Source organism: Hippopotamus amphibius, chromosome 16 (assembly GCF_030028045.1).
Source record: "Hippopotamus amphibius kiboko isolate mHipAmp2 chromosome 16, mHipAmp2.hap2, whole genome shotgun sequence".
NCBI lineage: Eukaryota > Metazoa > Chordata > Mammalia > Artiodactyla > Hippopotamidae > Hippopotamus > Hippopotamus amphibius.
The window spans coordinates 49,236,881-49,264,837 of NC_080201.1; the positions used below are offsets into that span (position 1 = coordinate 49,236,881).

General features: G+C 46.4%; 1 protein-coding gene across 2 annotated transcripts; it reads left to right on the forward strand.

Moving 5' to 3' along the window:
* Nucleotides 1–436: 436 nt before the first annotated feature.
* On the forward strand, nucleotides 437–27,365 carry SPINT2 (serine peptidase inhibitor, Kunitz type 2). Of its 2 annotated transcripts, XM_057711258.1 has the most exons (7): nucleotides 439–924; nucleotides 20,235–20,405; nucleotides 22,858–22,911; nucleotides 24,211–24,264; nucleotides 24,816–24,977; nucleotides 25,342–25,380; nucleotides 26,703–27,365. In XM_057711258.1, the coding sequence occupies exons 1-7, from the start codon at nucleotides 819–821 to the stop codon at nucleotides 26,867–26,869; spliced, it is 753 nt and encodes a 250-aa protein (XP_057567241.1). In that variant the 5' UTR covers nucleotides 439–818; the 3' UTR covers nucleotides 26,870–27,365. The 2 variants fall into 2 exon arrangements, with proteins under 2 accessions (XP_057567242.1, XP_057567241.1); XM_057711259.1 differs by lacking the exon at nucleotides 22,858–22,911 and having other exon boundaries at nucleotides 437–924.
* Nucleotides 27,366–27,957: the final 592 nt, after the last annotated feature.

The window sequence follows — 27,957 nt, forward strand, 5'->3', positions numbered from 1 at the left end:
TCATCACTACGCTGGGCTGTTCTGTCTGGTGAAGCAGGGCCCACTCTGGCGAGGTCACCGCTGGGTAGGCGCTAGTGAACGGTGTAATTGAGTAAGACGAAATCCCTCACCCTCAACGGAAAGCTGAAGCAAGGTGACCAAAACACACAGGTTTCCAGATGAGCACGTCCATGCCCTCTTCTCCCACCCAAAGGCCCAGTCCAAGAGCGAAGGTGCTCGGACGTGGTCAGTAAGCCCACACGCAAGAGCAGCAGGAGCCCAAGGGCTCAACCTGCGCGATCCGGTACCCCGGCTAGGTCCCACCCGGGGCGGAGCCAACTCAAGCCCCGCCCCCTTGCCCCAGCTCCAGGGGCGGGCCCAGGTGCGCCGAGGGAGGAGGAATGCCGCTCAGGTGCATGCTCCCTGCGCCTGCGCTCTACGCGTCCCGCCTCGCCAGGTGCGCCCCGCCCCCTCCCTGGCCATCCACCTTCGGCAGCTGCTTCGAGGCGGCCGCCATTACCGCTGGCGCCCACCGAGCGTCTAGGGGTGTGGCGGGGTTCTGAAGGGTAGGGGGAGTCCGGGGAGAGCGAGGAGCGGACTGAATCATCGTGGGCGCAGGAAGCAGAGTGTCCGCACACCGAAGGACCGAGAAAGGGGCTTTCCGGAGACTTCCTCTGTGACGAGGGCAGGCGCGCACCGCGCGGACCCTCTGCGAGCGCCCACACCTGAACGCGACGCTCTCCAGTGCGCGTGCGCGGCAAGGGTCTTCCGCCCGTGATCGCGAGACCCCAACGGCCGGCGGCTCAAGGCCTCGTCTGTGCGGCCGGGTGGAGTCCGTCATGGCGCAGCTGTGTGGGCCAAGGAGGTGCTGGGCGCTCCTCGCCATGCTGGCATCGCTGCTCCTCTCCGGGGCTGAGGCGGCCGACGGAGAAGGTGGCGTCCACGGTGAGGGCCCGGGCGGGTCTCCTGGGAGTTGTGGAGGGCCGAGAGGCCGAAGGCGGGGCGCTAGGGGCAGGGTCGGGGGGGTAGTTTGGGGTCTCAGGAGGCCCTGGGCAAGGTCTGAGCCGGGAGGATTGGCGGGGGAGGAAGTTGGGGGCGCCTTGGTGAAGCTCAGGGGATGTAGTGGAGCCAACCCTGCTAGATTGAACCTTGAGAATGAGGTTTGAGAGCCCTGGGGAGTGAGGACGGGCGGAGGAGCCCGGACTGGGAAAAGTTTCCTGATGAGGGAGGAGACTGGGGCTGTTGACCGAGAAGGAGTGGCAGTGGCCCTTCCTGTGGCAGGAAGGAGGTGAGGGGCCGAACAGAAGAGCAGCCTCTTCTGGCAGCGAAAAGTTCCGAGAAAGCCCAGGGAGGCCAGCCGCAGAGGGCGGGGCTTGGATTAGGTGACTTGGTGGCCGTTTTAGCCTCAGGAAAGAAGCCCTCACCCCCAGCCTCTTTGAATATTGGACAGCAGCCTCCTGAGAAACATTTCTGGTTCAGTTGCAGCAGAGCGCCTCCCAGAAGAAAAGTGTTTCTCAGTGATATCCAAAGGAAGGAAAAGAAAAGCAAAACTGTTGGGGGAGGGGGGACTTTGTCAGGGTGCAAGGTGGGGAGCCTCTTGGTATAAGAATATTGGCATAAAAAAAAAAAAGAATATTGGCATGAGAAGCTGGGCTTGGATTCCTTGGACTGGTCCTTAGAGGTTGGTGGAGGAGAAGGCCCAATTTATTTATTTTTTATTTTTTAAAGGATAAGGCCCAGTTTAAACCTCTACCCTCTACAGATGTTTGGCCTGAAAGGTCTTTTTGAATAAGTGTTGGTCTAACCTTACTGCTTCATACAGGCACAAGCAGACTTTGAAAATAACTCTCTTGAAAGAATTTGTCAATTCAACAAAATTTATTGAGCCCATGCTGTGTGTCAGGGACAGTGCTGGCATTAGTGATAACAGTTGTGACTCAGACAAGCCGGGTCCTTGCACTTAGAGAGCTTATTATATTCCAGTGGGATAGACAGAGACAGGGAGTAAACATTTAAATAAAGAGCACTCACCACAGTATTAAATTACTAAGATGTAATTGAACAGGGTGAAGTAGACAAACAGGGGTGATGTAAGATGATGGGGGCCACTTTAGCTCAGGTTGTCAGGGGAAGTCTCTCTGAGGACAGTGACAGCTGAGCTCTAACATGAAGAATGAGCTTGTGGCAGTGACACAGAGGCCTCAGGGACGGGTGTCCAATTGGAAGTAGTGGAGTGCAGAGGCCTTGAGGCTGGAACAAGCTTCGTGCCAGCGCGGCTGGAGCAGGAGTGTGTTGGGCGGGAGAGACGGGGGATTGGAGGAGGATGCCAAGTAGGAAAAGTAGGCAGGAGCCAGGTGGCTTTATAGGCCAGCATTTTGGATGGAAAGAGAGAAAGCAGGATGTATATGCGCCAAGTCATCACCTGTGATGGCTTCTGAAGACTGTTAATTGCCCTATGCCTGAGGCAGAGAGGAAAAAGTGAGTTGGGGGGTGGGGGGGGATAGTGTTAAGGGCTAGTGGGGAGATACTCAGTTCCAGGGAATTGGGAATGCGGGTGCTGATCATTCTTATGATCTGAACTAGAATTTGTCAGCCCTTCTGGACTTTATTTAGAGGAATTCATTATGTTAGGATATACCTTCCAGTTACCTGGCCTGGGATTTTATCAAAACTAAGTTTGGGGCTAACATCTATTGCTTGTTTGGAGCTCTTACGCATTATTTAATCCTTGAAACAACCTGGCGTGGTGGTGAAGTTAGAGATCTTGCCTAAGGTCCCACAATAGTAATTGACAAAGCCAGGTCTGGCTGCAGGGGCCTTTTCTGTTTGTTCCCAGTGGCTTCCCCAGCTGCTGCAGCTGGCTGGACCTCCTGACCTTTCAGAAGTACTCCTATCTGGCTAGATGAACTAATGCCCTTGCTTATCTGAAGTTCTATTTGTATGAAAGCTTTCAACAGCTTAATTTGAGGCAGGAGGTAGTTTTTACCCCCTCCCACCCATTCTGATTGGTTTGATTTTTCTCAGGAAGCACGGTCATCCATTAAAAGTAAGGTGTTTCTCCAGCCACACACAGCTGCACAGGTACCTCCAGATGAGTATGGTGGAGCGGGGGAAGTGTGTAGTGAATGTGTGTAAGGGGGTGACCATAATGGTTGGTCAAGGAATAATCTGTGTGAAGACATGAGGGGGCTGAGGAGTAGTGGAAAGGCCGTAGGGCCTGTGGATTGTTGGAGTTGAGGTTTTGAAGAAAATGAACTAGGATAGGATACAGTGGGCAGTGAGAGAGATATATGAAACTGAGGTTCTGAAGAAGCTGCAATTACTGAGACAAGGTCTAGGTGTGACCATGGGAGGGAGCGGCTGCAGGGAGGACAAGATCACTGGAGGAGAGGAGGTCTAGGAAGTAAGAGGCCTGGATCGTTGGAGGATCACCTGTTTGGATATGGAAATTACCAAGAATGATGGTATGAGCAGCAGTGGGAGTGAGAGTGGGCCAAGAGTTAAAATCATGGAGTAGTGATCTGGGTCAGCAGACGATCCACGAGGTGGGGTACGATTTGCTCTGATGATGAGATTCATAACTGGGTGTTTAGGCTGGAGGGAGAATGGTGTAGAAGCAGTGCCCAATTGGAAGGGCGTGAGAGAAGCTATATTTTCAGGGGAGAGCTGGGTTCAGTTAGAGTAAGGAAGTGACAGTAATGTTCAGAGAAAAGATTGAGGAAATGAGAAATTTTGCTTCAGATAGGCCACAAGTATCAAGAGACTCCAGGAGTTGGGGGAAGGGAGATGGCGACAAAACAGGGTGTATGGGGATGAAGGGTAACTCAGGAGTCTGGGACTGATGTGGTGATAAGCAAGTGATAGGAGAGTCACATGGTCTCGAGACTAACAATGTTGGTGAGGCGCTGGGTGGTGGAGGGCAGATAGGAAGGGGTGTGGGATGCATTGGACACTTGGAGGCTTGGCAGAGTGTCCTGGCTCCGGATGTCTGCAGATGGAGGTGGGGGAAAGCTGATATTGCTCCCGGTGTTCTGGTGTTTGTAGCATTCAGGGAGAGTGCTAGTCTGCCATAGAAGCACATAGAGAGTATAAACTGGCTGTTCCCAGGAGGCCTCAAACAGGCTTTATGTGACTTGTACAGTTTCTAGAAGTGAGAATTTTTTTATGAAATATTTTAATTTTTGGCTTTGCCTGAAAAATATGAAGATCTGGTGGCACCAGGCCAGTGTTCCCACATAGCACCCTTGGGATGGTGCCAAGTTCTTTTTTTGGAAAGGACAGAGACTGCTTTCTCTGTCTTTATTCACTTGGCCTGCTATCTGTATCTTCTAAGCATTCGAGTTGTGACTCCCACGCCAAGAATATGCTGCATTTAGTAAACAAAGGTAGATGAAACATAATGACCCCTTAGATATTGTATAGTGCAGTGAGTGTGTATGTGTGTTATAGTAGCTAGGGAACACCCCTTATGTGGCCACAAATGCATATGATTTTTTATCTCTTCTTAGGTGATAAGTCCTGGTATTTGGAGTGCCCCCAAATATATAGTTTTGATCAATACAAGGGCAGATAATATATTTCTTTTCAGAATAGAACCTCAAAAATTCCTTTTGGGAGGAGTCAGTTAAGTTTAGTTCCTGCTGCCAATAACTCGTGGATCAAAACTTGAGTTGATGGTTCCTTGGCTCATAGTCCTTTGCTGATCGTGCTTGGGAATTTCCACTGGAGACAAGTGCAGCAGCATTCACATGAGAGCCTCAACCGTGCTTTGAAATATCTTCCATTTGCATCAACTTCTTGGATTAATTAGTTTCCCCAGAACTTTGACTGAAAGAGTGAACTTTCCAGTAAATCTCCAATAAGCGTGTTATTAGTCACCACTCCGTTCTCTTCTCCTCACCCCTATGGATAGCTGTAAACTGGGTAGTCAAAGAGAGGATGGCAGATAAGAGTGAAGGTGCACCTCTTGTTGGTGATCAGCTGGGAGTTCTCCAAAGCAGCATCTTGTATTCTTGTCCTTCACAGAAGAGGCACTTGTTCTACTTGCAGGCAAGACCGTTTAGTTCCAAGACAGTTTGAAATATTTATTCACTGGTTTATTCAACACATATTTATTGAACATCTGCCAAGTGCTAGGCACAGTTTTAGGCCCAGGAAACAAAGCATTGAATGAAACAGATGACACCCCCCCGCCCCGAAATCCATAGCATTTACATTGTAATGAGAAGACAGTACAATAAATAAATGAACAATGAATAGATATTTGGTAATGAGTACTATAAAGAAAAGTAAGGTGGAGGAAGGATAAATTAGGAATTGGGGATTAACAGATACACACTATTATATATAAAATAGATAAATAACAAGGACCTACTGTATATCACAGGGAGCTGTATTCAGTGTCTTGTAATAACCTAGAACGGACAAGAGTGAAAAAGAATGTATATATAAATATATATATATATATATATATATATAACTGAATCGCTTTGCTGTACACCTGAAACATTGTAAATCAACTGCACTTAAATGGTAAGGTTTGGTGTGCTTAGTACTAAAAACATGGCCGTTGAGGCACAAATGGTGACAATATCTAAACAACACTGAGGGGCTTGCCTTTAGGTCCACTGAAGGAAAGGGGATCCTTGCCACCAGAAACATTTCCTTTGCCTGGTCAGCATTTGATAAGTCAGCCTGTGGTAGAGAAAGCCAGCCTCCAACCTGTTTCTCATTTTACCTACCCCCCGAGTCATTCGCAGCACCCGGGCTTGTCTTCAGGTGGTTGGCCAGGCAACCAAATCTCTGTTTGCCACGTCCTGAGGCTGACAGGCCAAATAAGGGATGAGGTAGCCTGTGATTCATGTGAGACAGGAGAGGACCCTGAAGGGGTCACACTGAAATGACTTAACCCCTGGAGGCCTTGGTGGCCCATTGGTCACATGACTAACAAGGAATTCTCAAATGACCCCAGAAGCGTTAGTGCATGGATTATGGATGTCCTTGTGTGACCCTGGCCACAAATGTCATTTCACGTGTTTCTGACAAGATCTTTTTGAAAATTGCTTATAAAGGAATGCTGAAACTTGGATGCTGAGGCCCAGGAACTTTGGAGGTAATTACTTTGAAGTTTATTTGAAGCACATTTTTCATTATTGGAAAGTCATTTTAGAAATGAGGGCAAGTATTTCAGATGGATCTCACCAGTGGGGTCCTGGGTCCCTGACTTCAGAAACCCTTTAATCTGGAGTCCCTGAGTTCATATGTGATACTTTGTGTTTATTCCAAGGTCAGTCATTCAGAGTCTAGGGCATGTTCGGGGTGGGGCCGGGGGATGAAATAATATTAGATATTATAATAGTTTTTGACCTTTCAAAGGGCTAGATAGATATGTCTGTGGTATTGAAATTTAGTGGGGTGATTAGGAAAAACGTCTAAAAAGGCCCGGGGCGGGGGGCGGTGATAATGGGAAAAAAGGCTGAGAAGCATTGCTCTAGGTAGGAGGGCCTTTTAGCTGTAATCAGTTTCAGAAAATGGTCTGTGTTTCAAAAAAGCTTAAGAACCCCTGAATGTGAATGAAGACAAGTCCATGAAGACTTTTTAAAATTAATTAATTAATTAATTGGTTGTGTTGGGTCTTTGTTGCTGCACATGTGGTGAGCAGGGGCTACTCTCCACTGCAGTGCGCAGGCTTCTCATTGCGGTGGCTTCTCTTGTGGAGCACAGGCTCTAGGCTTGCGGGCTTCGCTAGTTGTGGCGCACGGGCTTAGTTGCTCTGCAGCATGTGGGATCTTCCTGCACCAGGGATCTAACCCGTGTCCCCTGCGTTGGCAGGTGGTTTCTTAACCGCTGTACCACCAGCGAAGTCCCTCCATGGGAGACTTTGAAACTGCTAATTTCCTTACAGATTATTCAGATGGACCACTGTAATTCTAGTTATGGATTTAGGTAAAAGTGGAATTTATAGTCCTCCTTGAGTGATGAATATAAGATGACAGTGGGTAGGAATGGTGGTTTGCATTGTGCTGATACTTTATGGAATGTAAACCTTTATATCTAAATATTTTATATCTAAAATGCCAAGATTTTATATCTAAAACAACAAGATTTTATGAGCCTTATAATTTAAGTTAGATTTGTCATTGTGAATGTTCTTTCCTCATAAATACCTAGAGGTTATTTTAAAGTTTCTGAATTACTTATCCTAATGATGACAACTTCCAGGCACCCCGAACCTAGCAGACATGGGTGTTTAGTAGCTTTCTGTACTAGAAACAGAAGGCTTCAAGTATGTAGAACCTATCCAGCTAACCAAAATAGGGGGATTTATAGAGCACCTTGAAATAAGACTGATTGTAAAATAAATGTCAACTTTGGAATTTGGCACACTAGAATTAAAATAGCCTTGAATATCTACCTTCCTGGTATTCAGTACCTCTTCACTCACTCAGAACTTTAAGATTCCCTCATTCCTTGGTGAAAAGATAACTTGAAGTCCAAGTGGGTAACCAAAACATATTTTTTCTCATTTTCTTGTCTCTGACCTCCTAATCTCCTGATATTGTAGTGTTGCAGGACTTGGATCTGTGTGATATTCAGCCATTGTCTTACTGTAGGTGAAGATAAGGAATTTTGTATCTTCAGGCGTGGCAGGTGGTTGCAAGGCAGAAAGACAAAGGGAAGGAGTGACGGTTGAGTTGGTTTGATCAACTCACTGACTTGAGTTTGTACTTTGGTTTTCCATATCCCTTCTATCCTGTCAGTCACCACATTCAGTTGGAGTTACTAGTGAAATGTGTCATCCTTCTCTTTATCTTCATTGCCTCTGTCCCTACGTTAGTCTGGTCTTCGTAAAAATATAATTACTACTGCATATTCAAAATTTGTGCCAAATGTTTTAAGCGCTTGTAATGGAGTAAAAAAACGCCTTTAATTTTTACAACACTCTTAATTGGTCCCTGTGTCAAAGAAGTCCCTTCCACTTGAGTTGTTTTTAAGAAATGCATCTGCAGGCCCACAAAATTTATCTCAATGCGACCTCTGGAGGGAAAGCCAACTGAATCTCCTCACTTTATTACTCACCAGTGAATTCAAATTATATTGAACAAATGCCCTTTTCCAGACAGGCCATTGTCAAGATAGCCTCAAGATTAATAAATGGTGCATTCCACAGCAGGAAGCAAAAGTCTTGGTGTCACAAAATGGGACTTATTGCTAACAGACATGTCAGAAAACATTTTTATACTAACTAGATCCAGAGTGGGTACAAATCACACAGAGAGGCCTTTCGTTCAACTTGGGTTGAGTTGTATTTATAATGTCCTTAAGTTAGCTCTCTTGCTAACATTCTCAGCTTTCTCCTTAACCTGAAGGAATTTTAAAGAGAAAACTCTCCTGTTGACTACAGAGAATATTTCCGATACAAGATGTGTGGGTTTTTCCACATCAGGCAGTTCTCAGCAGACACGGATTGGGTGTCTGGCAATTTAACTCAATTTGGAAACTCCTGGAGTGAGCACAGATCCTGTAGGTTAAGGGCTCAGTCTCACAAGACTGCCTCTTCCCCTTCAGTTGCCCATCGAAGTCCAAGGTTGTCGCCTGTCATTTTGACCAGCCTGCTAGAAATCAAGGGTTCCCATGACCCCCTTGGATCCAATTGGCTGGAATGGCTAACAGAACTCAGGGAAGCAGGTTTACCAGTTTATTTTAAAGATACAAATGAATAGCCAGATGAAGACAGAGAAAGGTCTGGAAGGGTCCCCAGTGTAGGAGCTTCTGTCCTTGTGGAGTTTGGGGTGAGCCACCCTTCTGGCATGTGGATGTGTTCACCAACCCAGAAGCTCTCTTAACCCCTTCAGTTGGAGTATTTTATGGAAGCTTCATCACATAGGCATGATTGATTTTTTTTTTCTTTTTTTTTGGTGGGGAGAGGATGGGATGTTCAGGGTAGTATGAAATTATACAGGTTAATAATGTCAGAGATGGCACGACTTGCTGAGGGACTGTGACTCCAAGCCCATCTTTTAACAAATGAAGCAGTCGTGGCCCAGAGAAATTAAGCTGTTCTTCCCAAAGACACTCAGTGGGAAAGGCCAGGTTATAAACCAGAACTCCCAATTCCTAGCCCAGAGTTCTTTCCTTTGGGATTGCAGGTGGGGGGACTTGGAGGAGAGGAGTGAGTGAATCCCTGCTTAGGTTCATTGGCCACTTGAGGGCTGTGCTTTTCAGCGGTGCCTTTAGGACACCTCAACAAGAACTTTAGTTAGCTGCCCCTTTAACTCTTTGGGCAAGTTTCTTCCTTCCTGTGGCTGAAGATACTGGAATCCTGGCAATGATGCTTTGGGCTCTGTGTGAGTTTAGAGTCTCAGCAGGAAATGGGTAATAACTCAAACTGGATAATTGTAAACATTCCTTTTTATTAAATACCCCTCAAAGGTTTAAGGGGTTTATTAGGAAACCAACTAGGATGGTGCAGTGCCCTGGAATCATTGCCACTGCTAAGGGGTATATTTGTTGGTGTTGTAAAAAGTTATCACAAATCTAGTGGCTTAAAACAACACAAATGTATTACCTCACATATCTGGGGGGTGAGAAGTATGAAGTGGATGTCACTGGGCTAAAGTCAAGGTGTTAACGGGGCTGGGGTCCTTTCTGGAAGCTCTAGGGAAGCATCGTTTCCTTGACTTTTGCACATTCTTTGGCTCACGACTCCCTTCCATCTTCAAAGCCAGCAATGGCTGGCCAAGTCTTTCCAGTGATGCCATTTCCTCACTCCAGTGATGCCATTTCCTCACTTCTGACTCTTCTGCTTCTCTCTTTCACATTAAAAGGATCCTTGTGGGGACTTCCCTAGTGGTCCAGTGGGTAAGACTCCTCATTCCCAATGCAGGGAGCCTGGGTTCGATCCCTGATTAGGGAACTAGATCCCGCATGCATGCCACAACTTAAAAAAAAAAAGAAAAAAAAGATCCCTCGTGCTGCAACTAAGACCTGGCACAGCCTAAGGCGTGATTGATTATTAGCTCAATATTCCACTCCTCTCCCCTCCCTGGAGAATAGGTGGTGGGGGCTGAAAGTTCCAACCCTTTAATCTTGCCTTAGTTTTTCTGGCAACCAGCCCCCATCTTTTTAAATTTTTTTGGCCATGCCACACAGCTTGCAGGATCTTAATTCCCCAACCAGGGACTGAACCCAAGCCCTCTGAGGTGAAATCGTGGAGTCCTAACCACTGGACTGCTGGGGAGTTCCCCCAGCCCCCATCCTGAAGCTTTCTAGGGCTCCCCCAGCCAGTAGTCACCTCATTGGCATACAAAAAGACAATCATACTACTCCAGAGATTGCCAGGGCTTTAGTTCTTGTGTCAGAAACCTGGGTCAAAGACCAAATATTAGAATAGAACATGTTCCAGCACTCAGGAAATTACAAGGGTTTTAGGAGCTCTGGGGGAGGGGGGGTGGCGAGGAGAGACCAAATACATATTTCTGATTATGTCACAGATATGATAGGTCTATAATCATTGCTTTGTTCTATCTTCATAAGCCTCCCAAGAGTCTGATTTAGATACTGCAAGCCTCTAAAATCTGCATTTTTTTTTTAAATTAGCCAGGCCTAAATCAAAATATGGGGACTGCTGAATTGAAGACACCGGGTTTAATCATTTTCCAGCTTTATTGAGAGGTTTACACATTTTTGTTGCATGTATTATTGTTCGCTTATGAATGAGGAAATGTGTGTACAGGGAGGTTAGGAAAGCTGCCCCCCACCCCAAAACAGTGGGATAGTAAGAGACAGCCAGGGATTCCTGCGCACACTGGTCCTTTACCAGAACAGCTTCCTGTAGGCCCTGTCCTCTAATCTGTCCTACACACTTTTGCCAAATGACTCTTCCTTATTTATTGTGTCACTTCCCAATACCAGAGCCTTTGCTCATTTCCTTTGTACCTTGTGTGGCTTACAAGCCCTTTGAATTTAGGGTGTGATTGTAATATTTTACCTTGTGTGATTTTTCTTTTTCTTCTTCTATCCAAGCCAATCGTGTGGCTCTAACTTAATTGTAAACCTCTGGAAGTCAAGGACTGCATTCCCAGTGTGTGCCTTCTATGTAGGATGGCTACTCAGCTCAGTTTACCTTGCAGGGTTCCAATTTACGACACTGTATGTCCCAGGGTAACTATTAAGAACACCCCTTTTCACTCTGAAAAGTGTCTTGATCTGGAGGGTAAATTATATGATCACCCTATTTATATATATTAGCTATTCACCAATCACTTATTGCTTACTACTGTTTAAGATACCAGGGAATTTAGCACATTCAGTTTTATTTACCATGAAAAACTTAACTGCAAAATTTAAGCAAACAAAAGGAATGACTATAACCTGCTATCCAGATAAAACCCTGAAAGAAAATAAAAGTAATACATTCAAAAAATTAGAATACTCAAATTGTACTAAAAGACACAGATGGAAAAGAAAAACTGGAAGAGCCTCTCCCTCCTTTAGTCTCTTTCCCTAAAGGTAGATTCATACATGTGTCTAAATTAAAAATTTTAAAAAGAATCATAATATGTAAGCCATTCTTTGCTTTTTTAAAAATTCTTTTTAAAATTTATTTGTTTATTTTTGTCTGTATGGGATCTTCACTGCTGCTCGCGGGCTTTCTCTAGTTGCGGAGAACAGGGGCTACTCTTCGTTGCAGTGTGCAAGCTTCTCATTGCAGTGGCTTCTCTTGTTGCGGAGCATGGGCTCTAGGCTCACAGACTTCAGTAGTTGTGGCTCACGGGCTCTGTAGCACAGGCTCAGTAGTTGTGGCACATGGGCTTAGTTGCTGTGCAGCATGTGGGATCTTCCCGGACCAGGGATTGAACCCATGTCCCCTGCATTGGCAGGAGGATTCTTAACCACTGTGCCACGAGGGAAGTCCCTGCTTTTTTCTACCTTAGACACTTTTCTATATCAGCACATATGAAAGTGTCTATTTTTAACAGCTCTAAGTATGATTATGTGGAAGTCTCACAAATTATTTCACTAGCATGAACATGGTGTCCTGGTGGTGAATTTTCAGCTGTTGTAGGTCTTAGCACACCAAGCCCTTTGTGGATGTAGTAATAGTTGTCGCTGTTATTTGAAACTCTTGAATTAATTGATTCTCCCTTGTTTGCTTTTTGATACTGAGGAGTGAGCTGTATTCTCTCTGTTTTTTTCTGTGTGTAAAATAGTATTTTCGGATGTCTGAGGATTATTGTAGCAAATCATTTCTCTTTGGCTATTATTCTTAGAATTCTAAGTGGCTTTAGTGTGAAGATAGAAGGGTGTGCTGCAGCCTTTTTGGGAAAGGATTAACCTGAGGAATGCCTGGTCAGTGTTGTCATAAGAAATGTGAACCCTAGGAGTCTGTGTGATAGCTTCTGACCATACATGTAGGACTTGATGAATTCTGTGACATGACGTCAGGCGGGGGGCAGGGAGGGGGTGTGTGTGGAAAATCTGAGCAGGGTGTTTTTATAAACACTCTAAAGAACTGATGGGCGAACTGCAGCTCATAGTCACTGCCTACAAATGGCCTGCATGCTAAGTGTGGCTTTTGCATTTTTTTAATAGTTGAAAAAATCAAAAGAATATTTTAAGATGTAAAAATTATATGAAATAAATTTTTATTGGGATGACAGCCATGGTCATTCATTTATATATTGCCTTAGGCTGCTTTCATGCTACAATGACAGAGTTGAATAGGTGACAGAGTTAGACTAGGTGACCCATGAAGCTTGAAATAAAGGCAGTCCTTGCTTTGCATGTTTTTTTAAATAAATAAATAAATTATTGGCTGTGTTAGGTGTTTGTTGCAGCACGCAGTCTTTCTCTAGTTGCGTTGAGTGGGGGCTACTCTTGGTTGTGGTGTGCGGGCTTCTCATTGTGGTGGCTTCTCTTGTTGCAGAGCATGGGCTCTAGGCGTTTGGGCTTCAATAGTTGTGGCATGTGGGCTCAGTAGTTGTGGCACACGGGCTTAGTTGCTCTGCGGCATGTGGGATCTTTCCGGACCAGGGATCAAACCCATGTCCCCTGTATTGGCAGGCAGATTCTTAACCACTGCGCCACCAGGGAAGCTCCTGCGTAGTTTTCAACATGCACAGATTTCAGTTACTACAATACATTAGCTGTGAGTACTTGTGTATAGAACAAGTTTTACCTACTAGCTCTTCAGTCACAAACCATTGTGTAAATTACACATATCCTTGGTGATGGTTCCTGCATTGCTGTTATTAAGTTCATACACAACAAAGCATGTAGTTCTGTTGCTTCCTTGTTTCCCAGTGTATGTGATGGTTTACAAAAATTGTTAATCAGTAGAGGAAATTGGCCAAAAAAGACCAAAGTGTAGCAAAGAGAAAAAGTGATAATGCTGGAAGTGAAATTCCAATTGAACATAACTGGAGTGACAGAAGAATGAGCTAACTGTGGGAATGTAGACACTGCTGCCATTTGAGACCGGATATGCAGCTTACTGACAGAAATGAGGAAAGTAGTTGTGACAAAGAAGGATGATGTTCCAGTGGAAGTTATGCTTGCAGAAACCTCCACAAAAAGTTAAGCAACTCTTAGCGATTTCATGGCAATGAAAGAGCAAAGGATAAAATGTTGGAAGCTGATCCAAACCTAGAAAAGATGTATGACACTTCACTATGGCAAACTGAAAAGATGCTTGCTCCATATCATTAGTTATATGACTAAAGACCTTCACAAGCAAGCACTGTTCAGACTACTCTTGGTGACTTATTTATTCATTTACAAAGAAGATTAAACGCTTCAGGGACTTCCCTGGTGGTGCAGTGGTTAAGAATCTGCCTGCCAATGTAGGGAACACGGGTTTGAGCCCTGGTCCGGGAAGATCCCACACGCCATGGAGCAACTAAGCCTGAGAGCCACAACTACTGAGCCTTGTGTGGCAACTACTGAAGCCTGCATGCCTAGAACCCGTGCTTTGCAACAAGGGAAGCCACTGCAGTAAGCCCGAGGACTGCAACAAAGTGTAGCCCCCACTCACTGCAACTAGAGAAAGCCCGCACACAACAATGAAGACCCAACGCAGCCAATAAATAAATAAAATAAATTAATAAATTAATTTTAAAAAATTAAACACTTCAGTTCTCAAGTTTCTAACATTTTAACTTATAATGTACTAAATATTCGTTTTATTTTATTATTTTTTTATTATTCTATACACTTATAACCCACAGTTTTTAATTTTAAAGGTCATGAAACAGTCATAATTTTTCCCATTGCCTTGTATAATTTCACACTGTTCTGCCTGTATTTACTATTTGGCCCATCATTAAAAAAGTTTAATGACCTTCACTCTGGAGAAAGCAGTTGAGGGGAGGAGAAGGACCATTTCATGAGTGGCTCCAAGCTTGTGAGAGGATCCAAGGCTTTCTTATTAGGATACAGTGAGGCAAGAAGTTGGTGTTCTTTAGTTTACAGCACCCACGGGCGTAAAAAGTGTATCAAGGACTAGAATCCTAGGAGAGTTATTTTTGCTTGTGTTTTTTTTTTTTTGTGGCACACGGGCTTAGTTGCTCCATGGCATGTGGTATCTTCCTGGGGCAGGGATCGAACCCGCGTGCCCTGCACTGGCAGGCAGATTCTTACCCACTGAGCCACCTAGGAAGTCCTTTTGCTTGTTTTAAAAGTAAACTAGGGACTTCCCTCGTGGCGCAGTGGTTAAGAATCCTCCTGCCAGCGCAGGGGACACGGCTTTGATCCCTAGTCGGAGAAGATCCTGCGTGCCACGGAGCAACTATAAGGCCGTGCGCCAGAAATACTGACCCTGCGCTCTAGAGCCTGTGAGTCACAACTACTGAGCCTGAGAACCACAACTACTGAAGCCTGTGCTCTGCAACAAGTCACCACAATGAGAAGCCCAAGCACTGCAACGAAGAGTAGCCCCCGCTAGCAGCAACTAGAGGAAGCCCAGGCACAGCAACAAAAACCCAACACAGCCAAAAATGAAAATAATTAATTAATTTAAAAAAAGGTAAACTAACCCTGAATGAGTATAAAAATATGAATAGGCTTCCTAGGTGGCGCAGTGGTTAAGAATCCGCCTGCCAATGCAGGGGACACAGGTTCGATCCCTGCTCCAGGAAGATCCCACATGCCACGGAGCAACTAAGCCCGTGTGCCAAAACAAACAAACAAAAATAAATAAAGAAATGCATATTAAAAAAAATATGAATAAAAGAAAATGCTAAGTTCAAGGTGGTTGTTAATTCAGGGGAGAGAGAACAGGTGGGATTGGAGCGAGGTGGTACACAAAGGGTTTCAGCTCTATCAATCATGTTTTGGGCCTTTAAAATGTTAGAATTTGATAAAGCTGAGAAGTCAGTATACCCGGTGTTGTGGTATTTTCTGTACTTTTCAAAGTATTTGAAATGTTTCATTAAACTTTTCAGTAGGCACAGCTATAATTGTGCATTTTTGGAGAGTGATTAGATACCATGTTCTTAAGCCTGTAAAGTTAGGTTAGGTTAGTAGTGGCTGGGAGCTTAAAATTTCTGTAATTTCCTTGTTAGAAGGTGGCAGCAGATCATTCCCACTAACTGCATGTAGAGTGAAGTTGTTTGAGCCATTGTCTGGTTATCCTTGTTAAAGCTCAAGTGACTTCAGAACCAGAGAAACCTGTTTTCTGTGACAAAGACCAGTCTGTTTAGCAGTTTTGTAATAGCTAATGTTCAAAATGCCTGCCGGGGTTTTGTAATTTAAGTTCATATTTCAGATAATGTGTGATTTTAACCATTTTGTTGCTTTTTCAGGAGAATGGTACTGTTTCCTAAAGGCAAGAATTCCATTGTTACATATTCTGAAGCAAGCATATCCAGATTTGGTGCCCTTCAGCTTTTCCCCGTTTTTCTTACTCAGTGTTTTGAAAACTTACAGAACGTATTTAATTTTGCACTAGCATTTGTGGGCATAAAAAAAGAACTTAAAACATATTTTTCATGATTGTTTCCCAAAACTGTTCTGAGACCAATATATGATTTTTGTTATCGCTTAATAATAGGTTATTTATTAAGGAATAACTTCCTGAAAATTGTCCAACCGAGTCCCCCTCAGCCTTGGCCAGTTCTTTGGTATGGTGCTATCAGTGACCCTGTTATTGAGTGTGACCGTAAACAGGCCTAGCAGAGGGCCTGGCCTTGGTGACTGCTCCAGTTGTGATGAAGCCTTGAGGAATGTTTTGGCTTTTAGGCAACTTCAGTTTCACGCTCTTCCCACTGCCTGTCACGATAGCGGCTTTTTCTTTCTTCCCATCCAGGGGGTCGTTATGTTTGTGCCTGGGCTCTCTGATCAGACCAGTTTGAATTCAGATCCAGCTCTGCTGCTTGCTTAGCTTAACCTATGTACGCAAAGCCTCAGTGTTCTCATTTGTAAAAAGGAGGGGTGGGGGTGTTACTGCATGAGTCACAGTTTTATTGTGACTGTTAGAAATAGTGCACATAATGTACCTGGCGTCAAGCTTAGTGAAGGCAGTGAAATGGGGTGTCAAGAAATGTCATGCTCTGCATTTTTGTTCATTTTGATTTTAATCTGGGTCTACCAAAGTATAGTAATTTGACTTCTTTGAAGTTTTTTTTAAGGAAGGTGATAAGTCATGGAAGTCATCTTACATACTAAAGTATTTCTCGCTTTTTGTAGAAGCTTTTTAGAGAACAACAAAAGAGAAAATGCCTTGATGTTATTTGAAGTGAGGTGAAGAACATGTGGCCTGTATTTCCTAAAGGAACATTCTCTCCTTTGAAATGAACCAAGCAAGCAAAAACAAAATCCTTTTTCATGAGATCACTTCCGTAAGCCTAGAGAGTAAAAATGTATATCATAGAAGCTTAAAAGCAACTTTAGTAAAAGTTAGTAAAAGCAGATGACAAAATGAGACTTTTCTCCACATGATAAGGAGCCTCCATACTCAGAGAAGGGCCTCTGTCTTGACACAGTAAGTGTGTGGTTAGATTTCATCTTAATTGAACCTAGCTTTGGCCAACTAATCTGCTACTTAGAGCTCTTTTACTCTAATCAAATTTATTTTAAAAATGATTAGCTTCTTTCTCTTTTTATTATAGGAATTTTCTAACATACACAAAGTAGTGAAAACAGTTATGAGCTCCCATAGACCATCACTCAACTTCAACAATTGTCAGCATTCTGTTGTTCCAGATATACTGTGTTTCTAGTCCAAGTTCTCTCTTAATAAAGAGACATTTCTAAATTCCCCTGGGACGAAAATGAAGTCACTCCCATCCCCTCCTACCCCACCCAAGGAACCTGAAAATAAGACTGCTTCTGAAACGTAAACTGTGAGATCAATGTGTGATCATTGACAGCAGATGTCTGAGACAGAACAGCCTCTCAGGTCCACAAAATTTGTAACGGAGGAACCATCACATCTACAGAAAGAATGTTCCGGTCAGGAAGAGGCACTGGTCAGTGGTGGCAGTCAGAAAAGTAAGTGTTCCAGAGGCAGACCTTGACTGTGCTCTCTTGACCAAAGCACGTCCCAAGCTGTCTACTGTGAGCCTCTAGTCTGTCTGGTAGATCCCAGTAGAGAGGACGTTCACAGGAATCCTACAGAAAACTTCCTTACTCTGACTCCAGGTGACCTGTTCCATTTCAGCTTGCTTTCCGAGGTGGCGTGTTGGTACACAGCCACCCTGCCGGACAGTTATTTTCTTGGTATCCGCCTGTGCACTTCGTTAGCAAGATCAGTATCCCTGCACCTCATCAGCCCTGGGGCACTAAGAGTGCCTGTCTGAGCCTACAAAGATGAGGGCCAGATTCTGGGCAGTGTTTACTTCACCACGGTAACTGCCGTCCATCCCTAGATAAGTTTTTTCCCTCTTCCTCTTTACGTATGCTCAGGCTTCTATACCTGCACAGAATGTGTGTGGCATCCTTGCTTATGAAAAGCCACCAAATGCTCACCCTTTGTGTATGGTCGCCCTGCTGCATTCTCTGCTGTGGTGTCTGGCAGTTCCTGCCTGGCTGCCTTGAGCTTTTGGCCCCTCTCAGGCGTTTCAATTGAGACATAATTCACATTCCGTACAGTTAACCCATTTAAAGCATACAGTTCCCCCCTCAGGTTTTTTTGTTTAAAAGACTGTACCTGAAGCTGCTCAGGAAGCAAAGACGCAAAGCAGTCAACGATCCCCGAGGCTCTTAGCTTGGCAGGGCATTGCATGGGCTGTTGCCAAACCTCAGCAGTAGTTGAGTGCTCCCGCCTTGATGTTGTTTTCAGTTTTGAATCATAAGTGGATCCTATGAGGGTCCTCTCTGTCTTGTCTTGTTGATAGCAGTGCTACCTCTGGCATTTGAGAGCCGTGTGGATGGGGCAGAAACACACACCCAAGAACTCTTCTCTTGCTGTGTCTTACCTGGGCCTTGTTGTGTTTGTTTTGTGACATTTGGCACATCGTCAAAAGTACCTGTTCCAGGTGCACACCCAGCTGGTTCTGCTTGATGTGTTATATGGATAAAAGGTGCCTGGGCCTATTTAAAAACAAAAACAAACACAAACAAAAACAAACTGAGTTACTAAAGTATTCACATACCATAAAATCACTTGTTTTAAGCATACAACCCAATGATTTTTGGTACATTTACAGAGTTTTACAGCCATCCCCACAATCCAGTTTTAGAACATTTCCATCATCCGAAAAGATCCATCCCTGTGCCCATTTGCAGTCACTCTCCACCCCCAACCCCCAGCACCAGGCAAACACCAATCTACTTCCTGTCTCTATTGATTTGCCGTTTCTGGACATATTGTATGATTCCATTCATATGAAGTGTCCAGATAAGGTGCTTTTCAACTGATTTCACTGATGGTTGCTTGCAAATTAGCAGAGAACTTTTTATGTCAGAGTATGCTTTTTCTGCTGTACTAGTTACCTATGATTTATTGATGTGTGTGGGAGTACCTTGGGTATTTGTTTTGTATAGTACCAACCTTTTTTGTCCATAGATAGATGTTTTGTGGAACATTTGGTTTCCTGCCCATTGTTGTGATGTGTTTTGGGAGACGCAAGAGAAGCACAAACCCTGCCCTCTGTGCTTTTGAAAGGCAACCGCTAGTTGCTGAGGCAAACTTAGCAAACATGAGACCAACTAGAGAGGAGTAAATGACAGCATATAACCAAGTTTTGGGCCCTGAGATGTTTTTATTTGAGGTGTTTATGAAGCACCCTGTTCTGGGCCCGGGGCAGGTTGGAATGCCCTTATGCCAGAAGACAGAGATGTAGGAGGCAAGGGTGTAGGGAGAGATGATGTGTGGACTTGTGATCCCGGAAGGGAGTGATATGGTGGTGCAGAGCAGACATTGAATCACATGGTCAGGTTACTCTCTTTTCAGGTTGCTTTCAATCCTCCTGATTCCTCTGGGAGAAAGTCTCATTCTAGTGCAGGTGGTACCTCCAGCACTCGCTTATCTGTCCCTTTTAAAGAGAGAGCAGATTTCTAAACTTTCTGCAGGCAAAGTTCCTAACATTGTTCTTTTTCCCTTGTACTAGAGTGGGGCCAGATTTTGGGGCACTTTGTAATAACCCAGGCCCATCTTGGTGTGCTCAGATGGGAGCCATTATAAGTGCAGGAGCAGAGGAGTGACCTGAGTGGCCTTTAGAGGATTGGCAGTGAGGGGAACTGACATTAGGGAGCTTCTTTTTGAGGCCCTTGTGGTAATTTGACTATGAAGTGGCCTATCCTGGTGGAGAATAGACAGGGAAAGTTAGGTAAGGTCCTTCTTGGGGGTGCTAAGAGCACCAGACCATGCACTTCCTTCCTGGCCTCACATTGCCAGCTCTGGCCTTTCAGTGCTAAGCTCCCCTTGGCCCAATGAGACAGGCACGTATCCAGAAGGATCCTGCAGTCTGGTTTTTTGCCTTTGAAAGTCCTGTTTCTCTACTGGATGTGTGTGAGTTTGATAATAAGGGTAGGGACATAAGCAACGTGCAACTGAAATTCCTTTCAGTCTGGTGGGTTGGTATCTTTGTCGTTAGATGATGCCTTTCTTTCCTATACAGAGAAGGAATCACTAAGTAGGCCTGATGGTGACACTTTGGAAACAGCTCACAGAGGAACTGTGCTGGAACTTACGGCTCTGGTTTTCCCCTTGGGGCTCTGGAAAGCTGTGGGCCTCCTCCTACAGGTCCGTATATCTTCTGTCTTGCCAGAGTTGCCCTGCCAAGCTAACTGGTCTCTGGTTGGTTGTGTTTTAGATTTTTGCCAAGTTTTGAAGAAAGTGGGAAGATGCCGGGCCTCCTTCCCTAGGTGGTGGTACAATGTCACTGACGGATCCTGCCAGCAGTTTGTGTATGGAGGCTGTGGAGGGAATGAAAATAATTACATGACCAAGGAGGAGTGTCTTGCAAAGTGTGCTGGTGTCACAGGTAAGAGAGTGCTGTTGGGATAGTTTTGTTATCTAGAGACACTTTATTAATTGGGACGTAGCTGCCTTTTGCTCTTCGCTAGTTCTTCACGGCTGAAACTGGGAGACGTTTTTAAAAGCAGAAGAAACAGGCACAGTGTGGAGGTCGCCCACACAGTGGTTTCACAGCGGCGGTACCCTCCCTCCTTTTCCCAGAAATAGGAGAGTAGGCCGCAGGCTGGAGCCAGGGGAGAAGGGACGTGACTGCGTCTTCTCTCCAGCTTCCTTTCTCCCACTGCTGAGTGCAAGTCTCAGCAAGTCTCACACCAGGCCTGGCATGAGCAAAGTCCTCCAGGTCTAGTCAGATGGGCTCCCCCTTTGCTCCTGGGCGTTTGGGTTATTTTTACGTTTGGGACAAATGACTTGAGGAGCTCACCCAGCCAGCCAAGTTGTGTATCAAGTTAAAACTAGAATGTGCTTCTGGAATCCATCCTTCTCCCAGCCTTCAGTGAGGGATTCTGTGGAATCAAGATAATGTTGACCCTGAGAGCCTCCCAGTTTAAATACAAACCTGAAGCCCCACAATAGCATGTACTGGCTCTGAACGGAGCCTTGAGGGGTTCCTTGAGACCTGATGGCAGTGAGATACTGGCGCTCTGGGGCTTGATTCTTCCCAAGTGTTCCAGAGACCCGAGGATTTGGCCAGCCAAACTGTCTGTTAAAGATTTTCAGTGGCAGTTTTCTTAACATTGTTACGGGACTTCTTGCATGCTTTCCTGATGGCGTGGTGTCAGTGTTAGGACTCTGGGTTATAAGTCTGTGTCGGAATGTGCTGGTGCCCTCAGTGCTCATTGCCACCACCAGCCTGTGAGCCTGAGCCCAGAGACAGGCCCTGCCTTCTTGTCAGCTTTTTATATCTCCTCATGCACTGGCTGTAATCTCTCTTGGCTTTGAGCTCTGCAGTCAGAAATCAGATAAACTTATTAAAGCTGTGTGTAAAGAGAGGAAAACAACAGTGGTCTTGGCTGTGACCTGAGGTTTAAAACGTAATGCCTGGGCACACGAGCCTGCGGTCGCCGAGTGCCTGGAGGAACATGTTATTGATCTTTGGGTGCCCGGTGCCCAGCAGACGCTCAACAAGTGTTTGGAGAGCCGAGGTGGCTGGTATTATTTTTGGATTGTACAGGTGAGTTCCTAACCTTTTGGGGGGCAACTGGCAACCTTACCAGATGGTGGCTGAGAAAAATACCATTTATTGTATGTAGTTTTCCGTCATCAGCTGTGATCCAATGTCGGGGAAGGAATTAAGGGGAAATGTTTTTTGCTACCTTTTCTGTCCTTTTCCAGTCAAGAGTTGACAGTAGTAAATGTGCATGCCATTCTGGTTACTCCTCGGTTCCTCAAGGGAGAGTGAAGTTTTAAGAACACAAGCAGCGGGCAGTGGGCGTTAAGGCGGGATGCCTCTGCAAGGGGCCACGGCGTGTAGTGTTTTGCTGAGAGAAGGCAAACAGCTATCTTTCTAGAGGCGAGCCAGAGTCTGGCCCCCGCCTTGAGGTCCCAGAAAGCTCATTTGCTGGCATCCGAGCGTGGCTGCACTGCACAGCTCCTGAGGCATTCTCTTGTGAGTCTGCAAGGAGAACTGGAACTGCCAGGCAGCTAGTCACTGGAGTCTTTGCCAGCACATCTTCTCCCGGGCCTGCAGCTCTGTGGGGAGCCAAATGATAATGAGAATGCCAGTTTATTCATTACTAATTAATTAATTATAATGAGAACCAGAACCACCAAAGGGACCAGACACTTCCGTCCTTCTTCCTGCACCTTTAGTCTGTGTAGGCAAACCTCCCAGTCAGATTCCCAGAAGATTGCTTGATGAGGGGAGAGGCAGAACTGGGGGAGCTGGTTTGTGATGGGAACGTGTAATGGCGTCAGGTTAGGCCAGCCCCATGCCTCTCCACAAGGGAGGGTCCCCGCCTCTTGGACCCTGCCAGTGCTCCCTTTTTTGCACTTCCTTAATTGGCTAGGCTTTGTGTGTGTGTGTGAGATAAAATATACGTAACACAAAATTTACCCTTTAACCATTTCTAAGCGCACAGTTTAGTGGCATGAAGTACGTTCACAGTGCTGAACACACCCTTCGCTTTTTAATTCATTGGGTGAGTTAATACAGTTCAACAGGTTATTTGGCCCTGGAAGCCATTCAGTCTTTTTATAACGTCCCTTCATGTCTTTGCTCTGATTCCCAGCTGGTTGATCTTAAAGTTTAACCCACAAGGTCAATCTTGGTTCCTTATTTTCCAAGTTCTGGCAGGTTTGTGGTCCAGCATGTGCACTGAAGGGGCCACATAAAGGAGAAATGGGAGTTGCTATGTGAGGCGCACAGGACCAAGCCTGCTCAGGGATGCAGCTTGTTTTGTTTCACCAGGCAATCTTGGAGGTGCACTTTCTCACTGTGCTGTTTATTTGTCCCATTGTAGAGAACACTGTCGATGATCTGGCCAGGAATGGAGCACATTCCTCTGTCCCAAGTGGTAGGTTCTTAAAAAGACCCAGGATGGAATGAGGGCCATCCAGATGGGTGATGTGAAAGGACAGTTGTAATTTGGGAGTTGTGCAAGGGCTTCCTCCTCCTGGTTCTGTTTACTCAGAACTGGTGAACAGGGCTATGCCTGGGCTGCCAGCTTCTGGCTCCTTGCCAGCACCCTTATGCTGGGGAGTTCACATTGTCCAGCGGACAAGAGGGCTGAAGGGTTCTACAGTGCTTCCTGGCTGACCTCAGGTTCCTCCTGGGAGATGGGGGATTGTGGCTACTGCTGCATGTGGCTCAGGCCCCTTCCCTGTCTTTGGGCTGACCTCAAGTCCCCGGGCCTCTGCCTGCTGTGCTGTCTTCACCCACCTCCTCGCCTTTTCTGTCTCCTTTGCTCCCTGTTGTCCTTGCCGTCTGTCTCCTTCCCTATGCTAAGAGTCCTCTGTCCTCTGCCACCCCTGCCTCTATTCCCACTGCAGTCCTTGATCTCGAGCTTTGTGTTAGCTTGCTTTGTAGTGCTGACAGCAGCTGCCCCATTCCTTCTTTATGCTTAAAGGACTCTGCATCAGGAGCCTGGGGTGAGTGGTCCAGATGCACTAGCAAGTCCAGTCCAGCTTCCCCAAAATCCAGTCCCCGGGCAATGGGTTCTGCTGGGCGAGACCTGCTGTGGAGGGAGGGAGTCCGTCTCCACCCCATTTGAGGATGGCCCCCAGTCAGCCAGTAGCCACACACTGGTTGCAGTCTTCAGCGCCCACATGAGAGTGAACATCTATTAGTTCAGTGGTTGACCGATTTGCAGAATGCTGAATTAGATTAGAGTCACTTTCCAGTTTTGCTAGGCTAGGACTCCTGTGACTGTCCTGGCCGTTGCTTTGCCTGGTTCATTGTTTATTCCCGAGCTGGCCTCTGCAAGCTCATCCAGAGCCGTGGGGCACTGGCATCATAACTCTGGTTTCTGTCCTGCTTCAGAAGAAAATTTTCCCCAAGAGGATAAGGGGCCTCCTCCCTGTGTCAGAGAGTGAACACCTCTGGTTGTCCTCATCACCCCAGAAACTGTGGCTGGGATTAGTTTCCATAGTAACCCCTGAGGTGACAGGAAGGCCTCCCCATCCAGCCTTCATTCTGTGTGCCCTTAGGACTGGGAGGTGATAGAACAAAGCTGTCCACAGAGGGGGGCTCCACTCCCTTCCTTCCAAGCGCCAGAGTGTCCACGCTCCCTCAGTGGGCCCTTTTAGACTCAGCCCAGCTAGGCCCGTGTCCTGTGTCTGTTCCAGCCTCCCTGACATGGATGTTTGTGTTTCAGTTCCCAGAAGGCACAATTCTGATGACCTCTCCAGTGATATTTTCAACTATGAAGGTATAAGTTTTAGAAAACTTGTTTTCTTAGTTGGGAATTGAGACACACTTGAGGATTTCCATTAAGGATATTATAGAGTGGGGCTTTCCAACCTTTCCCAGGTGTTAGGACTCATGAGGATGCCCTGGGGCGGCAGGAAGCAGGCTGTGCCACGGCGTGCCCTCAGAAAGCTTTGCTTGAGGGGCAGCGTGATGTGCAGGCTCTGCCTCCCACCAGCTGTGCGCTGTGGGCGGGTTACTGTAGCTCTGCCTCAGAGTCCTAGAGTATGAAACCGGGGCCTAGCTCAGGCCTCTCGGAAACCGAGTTAAAACATGTAGAGTGCCTGTAACAGTGACTGACAAAGAATAACTTCCATAACTGTAATTTGGCTGTAAAAAGAAAGATATCTGAAAATGTGGACCTGACTGGCCACATCTGTAATTAAGTTTCTTTTAGCAGAGAGATGTTTTCCCCATTGACTGGCAGCCGTATAACTGTTTGGGAGCATTCTAGCTCCATTCATCTTCCCTGGGCGCTGCTCATTTGTACCCTTTGGGCTGTCTCGCTCCCAGAATACTGCACTGCCGAGGCCGTCACTGGGCCTTGCCGCGCATCCCTCCTACGCTGGTACTTTAATGCCGAGAAGAACTCTTGTGATAACTTCATCTACGGAGGATGCCAGGGCAACAAAAACAGCTATCTCTCCAAGGAGGAGTGCATGCACCGCTGCTTCAGTGAGTCTGCCTGACTCCTAAACCCAAGAAACAACCATGGGCAGAGGAACCCTCCTGAGAGGACAGCAGTCCCTTTCCTCATCCCCCGAATGAAGGCCTTGGAAATGCTGTCACTGGGACTCTACTCCTACCCTTCTCTGGCTCCCTGGTGGGGAAGGGGTGGGCTTTGGCCCTAGCTGTTGGGCAGATGTGTCTTGGGTCCCTACTTGGGTGGCAAGGCTTCAGAACCCTCAGAAGAGCTGGAAGAAGTCGCTCAGAAACCCCCCGCCCCGAAGGCCCAGGGCCAAGGGGAACCCTCAGGTGGCCGCAGCTCTGGGGGGAGGAGGGCTGAGAGCTAACCTCAGGGTTGTGTGTTTTCTTTCAGGCAAGCAGTTGTATCCTGCCCTGCCCCGCGGCACTAAAGGTACATGGCTTCTTGCCCCCTTCCACCTGCCTGCCTTGACTAAGCTCAGCTATGTTTTTGCAGCTCATGTTGTCTCGGATACATCATCCTTCACTGTAAACATCTTTTTGTCAGAAGGCTGTGTTTTTGCACGAGAATGGCCAGGCAGCGTGGAACATGTGGTGGATGTTTGTCCCTTCGTGCAGTATACATAAACATGGGTTAGGAGTGTGGCCATCTTTGCCTAGGCAGCCTGGGGGGTACTGGGGGCACATCCTACTGTTTTAGGTGTGTGGGATCTCCTGCACGCATGCCTGAGACTGACTCCAGGTTTGGGGGAACTTTGCTGCCATGTACAAAGCTGGTCCTGGGTGATACAAAGGAGGATGGAAAGCCCTTGCCGTGTGTGGGTGGAGCATGGCCCCAGCCAGTGCTGTTGTCCCCAAGCACTCTGGTCCGACAAGGAAACTGGGCCTCCTCTAGCTTTTGTTTCTGATTCTGAGCCTGAACCGTGGGTGGTAGTGTTTGCACAAAAAACCTGCCACACTGGTTTGGCCTCTTTCCACCTGTTTCCCTGTTAAGGAGCCCAGGCCTGGCCTGTATGTCTGCTCTGCTTTAGAAGAGGAATGAAGCTGGTACCTGGTCTGCCAAGCATAGGGATCTGGAGGGTTGGAGAGGGAATTGACCCTGTCTGATTCTGCAGCCAGGTGGGGAGAGGGAGCTCAGTAGCTGCCACAGGAGGCCACATTCCTTAGATGGAGCCCCACCTGAAGAAAAAGCATCTTAACTGATGAGTGGGACTGCAGTGGGGCAACCACTGTTAAATTTACCTGGGCAGTGAGCAGCATGAGGGTCCCCTCCCGGCCCTGCTCTGAATATACCCATGCCTCCGCACTTCCCTTATTCCACAGGCAGCCGCGCCAGCCACCTGTGGGGCCACGTCTTTCTCTATGGGTGGTTGGGGTGGGGGGGAAGTGTTTACACACACACATACACACACACACCAGAGATGTGTGCTTTTCCTGTACAGGTTGCTGCAGAGAGGTGGCAGGGAAATACAGAGTTGAAGTAAGGATTTTTTTGTTCATAAAAAAGGGAACATAAGTAGCCACTCTGTGTGCACATAGCATAGCACCTCCTTTTTTTCAGGAACCTATTTCTGAAGACTATAGGGACTCTCCTTGAGGACTTCCTGTCAAGCGGTGTCAGTTCTCCAGAGCCTCCTGGGTTGGGGTTGGGGGACGTCTCGCCCAAGGGCTGCTGGTCCCCCTCCTGAGCTCACATGGACTCTGGCTATGGCCCGCCTCTTCCCGCTGATTCTGAGGCCTCTCTCTCATCCGCAGTGGTGCTCCTGGCAGGGCTGTTCTTGATGGTCCTGATCCTCTTGCTGGGAGCCTCCATGGTCTGCCTGATCAGGGTGGCGCGGAGGAACCAGGAGCGCGCCCTCCAAACCGTCTGGAGCTCTGGGGACGACAAAGAACACCTGGTGAAGAACACTTACGTCCTGTGAATGCCCCGTTGCCAAGGGGCTGCCCTCCTCAACAGCCTGTTAATGAGAGAATCTGGGAAGGGAGGGGAAACAAGTGTCGAATGCCTGTGTGCTTTTTCAAATAGAGTGATTGATCTGTATTCGTGCGATCATTAGGGATTTTGGTCTCTTTGTTACTCTAGAAGGTAAGAGGGCTGCTCCTTGGTCTCCCGGGATGGGTTTGTTTTGGAAATCCTCTTAGTGAAGGGCTGTGCACATTGCAGATGGTGTGCCCCGAGATCAGAGTCGGTTCCTTTTCCATTTCTTTCTTTGCTCCAGGTATAATTTTCTTTGAATCCTATTGCCTCTCCCATCACAAAAGTGATGTTTTAATAGTTTCCTTTGGTTGTTTTTTTTGTTTGTTTTTTTAAAGTAAGCAGAAACACAAGATTTTTTATTAGGATTCTGAAAGGAAAAAAGTGAAACGTACACATTTAATAAAAAGGGCCTTCCTTTTTAAAATAAATTTTAGCATGTGCTTGCTTTCTTTATGGGACTGCTAATTTAAACTCTACCAAAGTTACCTCAGGACACTACATGAGATGTCCCCATTCCAGAAACAGACACCTTAAAAGCAGTAGCATCTTTCAGATCTTTTTGAATGAAATACATCTTACATTGCAACTGAGTGGCCATAAAATTTCACTAAACAATGCTTAGCTTTACCACCTGTGTTAAGCTCTGATATTTTCTTATTCCATTTCACTTTTTAAAAAATTTCAGTCACACCACACCGATTTTTTTTTTTTTAATGACCCACTTTGGCATCCATGATTTTCATCATTTCTGCAGTTCTGCAACCTTCCTCAGGCCTCCTACATGCCCCTGTGTTGAAATGGGGACAGGGCACCACCTGGCTGAACTCGGCCTCTAGGCTTAGTGCCAATTCTGCTGCCTACCTGCCTAACTGTGGGTATTCCCTTCCTCTCAAAGGCTCTCAAAGCCCCTTTTCTCCTCACCAGTCTCCCAAACATGTAGTGCTAAACGTGGGGCAGCATTTGGGCACCCATGTGGTCAGGCAGGAGGCCTGGGGCCTCCACCCTCCTCAGGAGGTGCTGTGGGCCCCATGC